The sequence below is a fragment of the Triticum urartu genome, chromosome 2, assembly GCF_003073215.2.
Source record: "Triticum urartu cultivar G1812 chromosome 2, Tu2.1, whole genome shotgun sequence".
NCBI lineage: Eukaryota > Viridiplantae > Streptophyta > Magnoliopsida > Poales > Poaceae > Triticum > Triticum urartu.
This window is the reverse complement of record NC_053023.1, coordinates 564324354-564334949: the sequence shown is the minus strand read 5'-3', so window position 1 is coordinate 564334949 and position 10596 is coordinate 564324354. Positions and strand designations below refer to the sequence as shown.

At 48.9% G+C, this 10596-nt stretch overlaps 1 protein-coding gene across 1 annotated transcript; it reads right to left on the bottom strand.

The window, feature by feature from the left end:
- Positions 1 to 1665: 1665 nt before the first annotated feature.
- Positions 1666 to 2612, bottom strand: LOC125533661 (probable inactive receptor kinase At1g27190). Its single transcript, XM_048697037.1, has one exon. The coding sequence runs from the start codon at positions 2539 to 2541 to the stop codon at positions 1882 to 1884; it is 660 nt and encodes a 219-aa protein (XP_048552994.1). The 5' UTR covers positions 2542 to 2612; the 3' UTR covers positions 1666 to 1881.
- Between the last annotated feature and the right edge of the window lie 7984 nt (positions 2613 to 10596).

Here is a 10596-nt window from a genome sequence, read left to right as displayed (position 1 = left end):
ACGTGCGATTTTAGTTTCTCTCCCGTGTGATTGGGGAAGCTGTTCTTGTCAGCAGGCCCAAAACGGCAGGAGACCGTCGACCGTCGATCCAGTCAAAGGTCTCGCCCCATGTGCAGCTCATCAGTTACCGTCTAACACTTTCACCATTCTTTTTTGCAAGATATTGAAGAGAGAGTCAAATAAAGTTGCTAGGAAATCCAATTACTAATTTCATATATTCTTGCCAAATAATTGGTCAAGAGGGAGTGAAGATTTCTTGACCATGAAATTGGCAAGCCAATTCTTCCAAACATTTAATACTAGCAGTGAGAAGTATCATATATTAATTAGTATCGTGCATATGATAGTATGAAGTTATCTTCATAATGCATAATGTCATAAGGTTGGTAGTATTATACATGACTTCATTTTATTGTCATGTGTGACACGTAGTAGCACATCATTTAATATGATATTATAATATCATATCTTATTTTTCTACATTTAATTGTCTGACACCCCATATAAACTGCTTACTTGCATATGCATGATATTTCATATGATACTCTCACTACAGACAGTTATTTTTTCTCAAGAAACTTCCAATCTATTCATTCTCAATCATGGCAGTATAAAGAACATCAAAGATAATAAAAAAATTATAATCAGGTTCATGGACCACCTAACGACGACTATTTCCCCGGGCCAACGAAGACGACGCCTTTGGGCATCGTTACCTTGTTGAAGTTTCATCAATGCCGTTCTCGCGGACCTGTCCGCTGCTTCGGGGGAAACCCTATGTCAAAGTGATCTCAGATCTGACGATGGCGTTAATGGTGTCGTTTTTCTCTCCTAGAGCTACATTGTCAAGGTGGACCAATGGGTGATGGTAGGTTCGTGCTGCGGCAGCCGATTCCTTGTCTCACCAGTGCCCTGTCTTGGGTGGTTGGGGCGTCGTGGCGGAGCGTGGTGACATGTAGTGCCGATTTTACGTTGAGACATCAAGTTACGAAGATGGTGCGTGGTAATTCACAGGTCATAACCACGACCTTGGCGGGACTGTGACAACTCGTGGTGTATTATTGTCTCAGGTGCCCAAATTTGCCATTTAGAGACATTGGCGATGAAAGCGGGTGATTGTCGGATTATCTTCAAGGTGGGATTTTGGCGGTGGTGTTTCCTCTCGTCATGTGACCAATGGCTCCATGATAAGTTATTTGTTTGGTTTTCTTAGCATGACGTTATTTTATTGGTGTGTGTATGGTTTACAGCTTGCGTGGATCTCACATCTAGACCATATGCGCTCACGTCATTTTTGCCCCCCACCCCCACCCCTGGAGGCATAGTGTTGATCTTCTATGGTTTCGCGATTTGTCAGCGGTCTTTTGTGTGTGTGTTGATGTTGGTTGTGTGCATCATAACTATACCGATGATTGGGTGTATGATCATGGTGATTTGTATTCTCTTGATGTTTTATTTTGAGTCGAAAAAACACATTTTTCAGATAATGGGATGAGGGGATGAGAAAAGTAAGGTAAGACCTGGAACTCGTGTATTTTTTTTAAGTAAGAGATAAATTATTATATTTAAAAACAAACGTATGAAAATGCAGGTTTAATAAAACAAGCATAACTAACATACAAAACTATATATGCAAAACGCACACATCAGTCACTACATGGGACATCAAGACGAAATTATGCGATTTTTTATTGTTTTAGGATATCAGAGTGAAGCTTTTTTTTTTCTTTCGAAAAAGCCAGCTTCCTCAGTTGCTCGTCCCTCAAACCACCTTACTTCTCGCGTGATGTATTACATAGGATCCAACGACTTAGCACATTTATCGATGATTGTACAACATATCCTAACTCATGTCTATGTTTAAATTTGCTTGTCCAACTGCTAATCGCGGCCGCAGTGCGAGGACACAGGGCGTCCACACAGGCCCGGGTTCCCGGAGAAGGACTCCTTGGGGAATGTCGCGCCGAGCTGGGGCGGGATCTGGCCGTCGAGCCGGTTCTCAGAGAGGTCGAGCGACTTGAGCCGCTCCAGCCGCGAGAGAGACGCGGGGATCTGGCCGGAGAAGTTGTTGTGGCTGAGCTTGAGGGAGTTGAGGTAGCGGCAGTTGGCGAGCTCGGAGGGGAGCGGCCCGGAGAAGCGGTTGCCGGAGAGGTCGAGGACGACGAGGAAGGGGAGCCAGTCGCAGAGCGCGGGCGGGATCGGCCCCTCGAGCGCGTTCTTGGAGAGGTCGAGCGTGTTGGTGGACCGGCAGTATTTGAGCGCGGAGGGGACGGTGCCCTGGAGGCCGAAGCCGGCGAGCGAGAGCCCGAGGACGCGCGACTCCTGCGGGTTCCAGCAGGTGATTCCGGGGAAGTCGCAGACGGCGCCCGCCGAGGTGTTGCCGAAGGTCCACGCCGAGAGGCGGCCGTCGGGGTCCGCGAGGGCGCTCTTGACGCCGCGTAGGCACCGCACGTCGTCCTCCTGGGTCTCCGACGCCGGGCCCTGTGTGGCTAGCGCTTGGGGGAGGGCTAGAGCCAGGAGGAGGAGAAGCAAGGGAGACATGGCGGACTGGTGTGTTTTGGCGTCGCGCGGGAGAGAAGTGACGACGAAGGTGGATCGGGGAGATTTGAAGCGACGAACAGCTGAAATGCTGAATAGTACTCCCTCCTTTTCATTTCTTTTTTTGGAAAAAAAAGACTTGTTCTATCGGGTCAGCGGTCATTGGTCTGGGTCAGGGGTTTCATTATACATTTCATTTGACGAAACAACTTTGTGTGGATTTCATTAATATTTTATTTGGCGAAACAACATCATGATAGTCCCTCCGTCTCATAATATCCTATAATATAGCGGAAATTGGCAATGACTCCTAGTCAGACCCTCTACTTCATACTCAAACGCCTGAAATATTCGTCCGGTCGTTTGATCAGTGCTCGGTCAAAAAATATTGACCCAATAGGACCCTCACTTTCTTCCTAAATGTTCGGACTGATCGACATATCTTAAACATGTCTTAAATCTCAAATCTGGGGCAATATGAGACTGCCCGGTCACAAGCCGCCGGCCTCGCGGGCGTCGCTGGCGTGCCGCCGCAGGCCGTCATGGTCGTGCGCGTAGCTGTGCTGGCCGTGTGTGGCTTGCGGGCGCGTGTAGCGTGCTAGCCGTGCGCGGAGCCGGACTGGCCGTGCGTGGAGCCGGGCTCGCTGTGCACGCAGCGAGCTAGCACTTGTGGCATGATGGTCTCGCCCAGTCTTCGCCGCCGCGCGCCGCCGCATGCGTGCGTGCGTGTGTGCTGACCTCGAGCTGGTCGCCGCGTGTGTGCTTGGCCGAGCGCTGCCGCGTGTGTTGGCCAGTGCCGCTCGCGCCCGTGGCCGGGGCAGCTCGTGCCCGTGGTGCGTTCAGCAACGGGTGGCTTGCTGGCTAGTGCGCTTGATGGTTGTGTGTACGCTGCAGGTTTTTGCATGCCATTGCTTGTAATCAATCAAAGGATTTGATCAGGGCCGTCTCCAAGATTTTGGGGCCCCGGGGCGAATTGTAATATTGAACAGTAAATTTTCAAAAAATCCATATAACTACATAATTGATATACCTACAACATATAACATCACTTAATTATATAACTTTTCTCAAAGAGAAAACCTAATTGTATAACTTCTTCTAACTAGAGCCTTACAGGAACTTGCCAATTAGGTATATATCTTTCTACAGCTAATTGTTAGATAAAAAAATCCAGTTCATTTTGAGGGGACAAAGATAATGGCACCTAGACTCTTTAATCGGACTGACAGTTGTCTATCAAATAATAAAAGAATAAAATTTCTCTTTTACGATTAGACTATGTTAATTAAACAAAGAAAGAAGACACATTTTTCCCTCCCAGGCATAAACTCAAACACATATGAGGCACACAGGATGCACATATGTCTTACTGAATCTGTAAGGATATGATTAGTTAGAACCACCTCATTACACTTGGAAATTAACAAAAAAAATCAATCGACAGCAGGAACAACCCCTTGTTTCTCGGACCCTAATTGCCTTCATATATCAGTGCGCAAATGATTCTCACATGCATGGAAGAACAGGTCGGCCAATTACTACTAGTTCTAGGTTGGAGGAGCCAAACATATCAAAAGAAGAGACAGGTACCAGGAAAGGATCGAGGAAGTCGGACCGTACAAGATCGAGCAGACTATGCGATAGATGAACAGGGCAATAGGCCATCGGCAGACTGGCGGAGGAAGACGGTCGACAATTCGGCGAACACCAAACCAGCGACACATGAGCAGGCCTGCACACCGACGGACGTTCCTTCTACTGATTGGGCTGAGCCGCTGACACAGATTCAGCTAGATTTATTTTGTATATTGACAAGAAAGATTGGGCTGGACTTGGAATACATTTGGGGCCCCAAAATTTTGGGGGCCCTGTGCGGGCGCCCACATTGGCCCTCCTTGTCAACGGGCCTGGATTTGATCCAACTTTGCTGCTGCTGGTGCGCAAGGTAGCAAGGAGTCGACGTGGAGGACATTCATAAGAGCATCTCCAGCCGCGTCCTCAACAGGTCTTTCAGAGTGACTTTTTTCGCGCTGACGCCGAAAAAACCCCAATCGCGTTCTCAAAATGCCGAAATCTGCCGGCTCGGCCCGTTTTTGGGTCCGACGATCCCAGGCCGAACCCAGCGTATTGGGAGCGCTCGGGGGCTCCGGCGGAAAAGAAAAACACGCCTGGGCCACACTGTTAGGCGAAAAGTCAAGACAATCGTTCAAATTCTTTCCCCACCCCCGCACGCTCGGCCGCCACCCTGCCTATCCCGGCGCGCCCACCGCCCACCACCGCTAGATATGCCATTCCCCACCGGATAAGAGAGAAAGTTTCGCCGCGGCAACCTCTCCACCACCTTCCTGGGCGAGTTTTCCGGCGCTCCGGCCACACAGGGTGGGATACCGGCAGCTGTGCGCCCACCACGCCCGCCAGGTGTTCGGCGATTTGTCTGCTCGGTGATGGACTCGGACGACGAGGAGGCGCTCGCGGCGCTGCTGAAGGAGGAAGTCGATGCGATGTCCAGGACGAGGAGTATCTCATGGTCCTCGCCGCCCTGGCTGGCCTGCTCGCGAGCAATCAAAAGTCGCGGCGAGGTGGCTCGGCGCCGAGGCGGCTGAAAGCAAAGAACCAGGATCGTCTGGAAGGCTATTGCATGCTCTACTCCGACTACTTCGCCAACACTCCACTGCACGGCGACAAAGTATTTCGGCGCCGTTATCGGATGGGCCGAAAACTTTTCCTCAGGATTGTGAATTTCATCTGGGAGAGTTCGACAGCTACTTCAAGTGCAAAAAGGATTGTACCGGCAAATTTAGATTCACCTCAATCCAGAAGTGCACGACAGCTATGAGGATGCTTGCATACGGAGCTCCCGGTGATTCACTCGACGACTATGGGCGCATGGCTGAGTCCACGACCATTGAGTGTTTCTACAAGTTCTGCAGGGCAGTGGTGGTAGTGTTTGGACCGCAATACTTGCGATCACCCAATGCTGAAGATGCTGCTCGGATCCTAGCACAGAATGCAGCAAGAGGATTTCCTAGGATGTTCGGAAGCAATGGCGGAGCTAGGGAGAAAGTTCAGGGGGAGCAAATGATAAAACATGCAGACTTGAGGGGGCCAAATACTAAATTTATCCTCATCTAAACCATCTAAAAAAATTCCTTCACAGTTTTTGCCAAGGTTAGGGGGCCACAGCGACCCCAAGACAACACATAGCTCCGCCACTGCTTGGAAGCATCGACTGCATGCATTGGAAATGGAAGAATTGTCCATTTGCTTGACAGGGGATGTACAGAGGCGCCAAAGGCGGTTGCAGTGTGGTACTTGAGGCAGTGACCACACAAGACCTCTGGATTTGGCACTCCTTCTTTGGTATGCTAGGAACTCACAATGACATCAACGTGCTGCAGTGCTTCCCTGTCTTTGCCAAGCTTGTTGAAGGTCATTCTCCTCCGGTGAACTTCGAGGTCAACGGGCGGCACTACAACAAGGGATACTACCTAGCTGATGGCATCTATTCGAGATGGTCTACATCTGTGAAGACTATCTCAAACCCTGTGCTAGGAGGCAAGAACTCCCACTTTGCGAAGGTTTAGGAGGCTTGCAAGAAGGATGTCGAGCGGACATTTGGTGTGCTCCAATCTTTATTTGCTGTTGTCCGGTACCCCGCTCAGACCTGGTCGAAAGATCAAATGTGGGAGATCATGACTTGTTGTGTCATCTTGCACAACATGATCATTGAGAGCGAGCAGGAAGAGCCAGTGTTTGACATTGAACCATATTACAGGCAGGGTCCTCTTACGCAAGTTGATCACCAGCTACCGGCAACCTGGACAGCCTTCCTCAATATGCATCAGGAGATCCAAGGCCCACAGGTGCATCAACAACTGCAGCAGGATCTGGTGGAGCACCTATGAAGGCTCCAGGGCAACGCCTAGCTCGAAGTGTGATGAAATATGAGTTTTTATTTGTTGAACTATTCGTTGTTGAACTATTTGATTTCTATTGATTTTCTTTGGTGAATTATGTGATAAAAATAGCTTCTGATGAATTTGCGCCGAATCACGGTGAATATGGGCCGATTAGCGCCGACAGCGGGTCGATTTTTCGCCGAAAGTGGGCTGAAAAGCGGGCACATTAGCGCAAAAAATGGGCCGATATTGGTGCCTGGGGGCGACGTGGGGGCGGCGGCTGGGAACCCAATAGCCCCCAGAGCCGATTTTAGTGTCGGCTCGCCCCCAGGCAGTGATTTTTAAGCCCCCTGGGGGGGCCAACGACTGGAGATGCTCTAAGCTATTTGTTGAACGTCTGGCAAGTGAGGAGGAGGATTATGAGGGGTGTGGATAAATGAGAGGAAATATAAGGGGTTAAAATGTTAGGAAACGTAGTAATTTCAAAAAAATCCTACGCACACGCAAGATCATGGTGATGCATAGCAACGAGAGGGCAGAGTGTTGTCTACATACCCTCGTAGACCGTAAGCGGAAGCGTTATGACAATGTGGTTGATGTAGTCGTACGTCTTCACGATCGACCGATCCTAGCACCGAAGGTACTGCACCTCCATGATCTGCACACGTTCGGCTCGGTGACGTCCCACGAACTCATGATCCAGTAGAGTGTCGGGGAAGAGCTTCATCAGCATGATGGCGTGATGACGGTGATGATGATGCTACCGGAACAGGGCTTCGCCTAAGCACTGTTACGATATGACCGAGGTGGATTATGATGGAGGGGGGCACCGCACATGGCTAAAAGATCAATGATCAACTTGTGTGTCTATGGGGTGCCCCCCTCCCCCGTATATAAAGGAGTGGAGGAGGGGGAGGGGGCCGGCCTCCTAGGTGCGCCCCATGGGGAGTCCTACTCCCACCGGGAGTAGGATTCCCCCCCCCCTTACCTAGTTGGATTAGGAGAGAACGAAGGGGGGGAAGGAGGAAGGAAAGGGGGGCCGGCCCCCCTCCCAATTCGGATTGGGCTTGGGGGGCGCCCCCTCCTTTGCTCACTTCTCCTCTCTCCCACTATGACCCAATAAGGCCCATATACCTCCCGGGGGGTTCCGGTAACCTCCCGGTTCATCGGTAAATGCCCGATCTCACCTGGAACTATTCCAATGTCCAAATATAGTCGTCCAATATATCGATCTTTATGTCTCAACCATTATAAGACTCCTCGTCATGTCCGTGACCATACCCAGGACTCCGAACTACCTTCGGTACATCAAAACACATAAACTCATAATACGATCATCACCGAACGTTAAGTGTGCGGACCCTACGGGTTTGAGAACTATGTAGACATGACCGAGACACATCTCCGGTCAATAACCAATAGCGGAACCTAGTGTAGGGGAACGTAGTAATTTCAAAAAAATTCCTACGCACACGCAAGATCATGGTGATGCATAGCAACGAGAGGGGAGAGTGTGATCTACGTACCCTCGTAGACCGACAGCGGAAGCGTTATGACAACGCGGTTGATGTAGTCGTATGTCTTCACAGCCCGGTCGATCAAGCACTGAAACTATGGCACCTCCGAGTTCTAGCACATGTTCAGCTCGATGACGATCCCCGGACTCCGATCCAGCAAAGTGTCGGAGAAGAGTTCCGTCAGCACGACGGCGTGGTGATGATCTTGATGTTCTACTGTCGTAGGGCTTCGCCTAAGCACCACTACAATATTATCGAGGACTATGGTGGAAGGGGGCACTGCACACGGCTAAGAGAACGTTCTTGGAGATCAACTTGTGTGTCTAGGGATGCCCCCTGCCCCGTATATAAAGGAGCAAAGGGGGGGTGCGGCCGGCCCTAGGAGGAGGCACGCCGGAGGAGTCCTACTCCTACCGGGAGTAGGACTCCCACCCTTTCCCTAGTTGGATTAGGACTTGGGGGAAGGAGGTGAGGGAAGAAAGGAAAGGGGGGGCGCCGCCCCCCCTCCTTGTCCAATTCGGACTTGGGGGGGGGGGGAGGGGCACGCGGCAGCCCCTAGGCCTCCTCTACTCTTCCTCCACTAGGCCCATTAAGGCCCATTAGGTTACCGGGGGGTTCCGGTAACCTCCCGGTACTCCGGTAAAATGCCGATTACACCCGGAACACTTCCGATGTCCAAATATAGGCTTCCAATATATCAATCTTTAAGTCTCGACCATTTCGAGACTCCTCGTCATGTCCGTGATCACATCCGGGACTCCGAACAACCCTCGGTACATCAAAATACATAAACTCATAATGAAACTGTCATCGTAACGTTAAGCGTGCGGACCCTACGGTTCGAGAACAATGTAGACATGACCGAGACACGTCTCTGGTCAATAACCAATAGCGGAACCTGGATGCTCATATTGGTTCCTACATATTCTATGAAGATCTTTATCGGTCAGACCGCATAACAACATACGTTGTTCCCTTTGTCATCGGTATGTTACTTGCCCGAGATTCGATCGTCGGTATCTCAATACCTAGTTCAATCTCGTTACCGGCAAGTCTCTTTACTCGTTCCGTAATTCATCATTTCGCAACTAACTCATTAGTTGCAATGCTTGCAAGGCTTATGTGATGAGCATTACCGAGAGGGCCCAAAGATACCTCTCCGACAATCGGAGTGACAAATCCTAATCTCGAAATATGCCAACCCAACATGTACCTTTGGAGACACATGTAGAACACCTTTATAATCACCCATTTACGTTGTGACGTTTGGTAGCACACAAAGTGTTCCGCCAGCAAACAGGAGTTGCATAATCTCATAGTCATAGGAACATGTATAAGTCATGAAGAAAGCAATAGCAACATACTAAACGATCGGGTGCTAAGCTAATGGAATGGGTCATGTCAATCACATCATTCTCCTAATGATGTGATCCCGTTAATCAAATGACAACACATGTCTATGGTTAGCAAACATAACCATCTTTGATTAACGAGCTAGTCAAGTAGAGGCATACTAGTGACGTTTTAGTTTGTCTATGTATTCACACAAGTATTATGTTTCCGGATAATACAATTCTTAGCATGAATAATAAACATTTATCATGATATAAGGAAATAAAATAATAACTTTATTATTGCCTCTAGGGCATATTTCCTTCAGTCTCCCACTTGCACTAGAGTCAATAATCTAGATTACACAGTAATGATTCTAACACCCATGGAGTTGGTGCTGATCATGTTTTGCTCGTGGAAGAGGCTTAGTCAACGGGTCTGCAACATTCAGATCCGTATGTATCTTGCAAATCTCTATGTCTCCCACCTGGACTAGATCCCGGATGGAATTGAAGCGTCTCTTGATGTGCTTGGTTCTCTTGTGAAATCTGGATTCCTTTGCCAAGGCAATTGCACCAGTATTGTCACAAAAGATTTTCATTGGACCCGATGCACTAGGTATGACACCTAGATCGGATATGAACTCCTTCATCCAGACTCCTTCGTTTGCTGCTTCCGAAGCAGCTATGTACTCCGCTTCACATGTAGATCCCGCCACAACGCTTTGTTTAGAACTGCACCAACTGACAGCTCCACCATTTAATGTAAACACGTATCCGGTTTGCGATTTAGAATCGTCCGGATCAGTGTCAAAGCTTGCATCAACGTAACCATTTACGATGACCTCTTTGTCACCTCCATATACGAGAAACATATCCTTAGTCCTTTTCAGGTATTTCAGGATGTTTTTGACCGCTGTCCGGTGATCCACTCCTGGATTACTTTGGTACCTCTCTGCTAGACTTATAGCAAGACACACATCAGGTCTGGTACACAGCATTGCATACATGATAGAGCCTATGGCTGAAGCATAGGGAACATCTTTCATTTTCTCTCTATCTTCTGCAGTGGTCAGGCATTGAGTCTTACTCAATTTCACACCTTGTAACACAGGCAAGAATCCTTTCTTTGCTTGATCCATTTTGAACTTCTTCAAAAATTTGTCAAGGTATGTGCTTTGTGAAAGTCCAATTAAGCGTCTTGATCTATCTCTATAGATCTTAATGCCCAATATGTAAGCTGTTGGGAAACGTAGTAATTTCAAAAAAATTCCTACGCACACGCAAGATCATGGTGATGCATAGCAACGA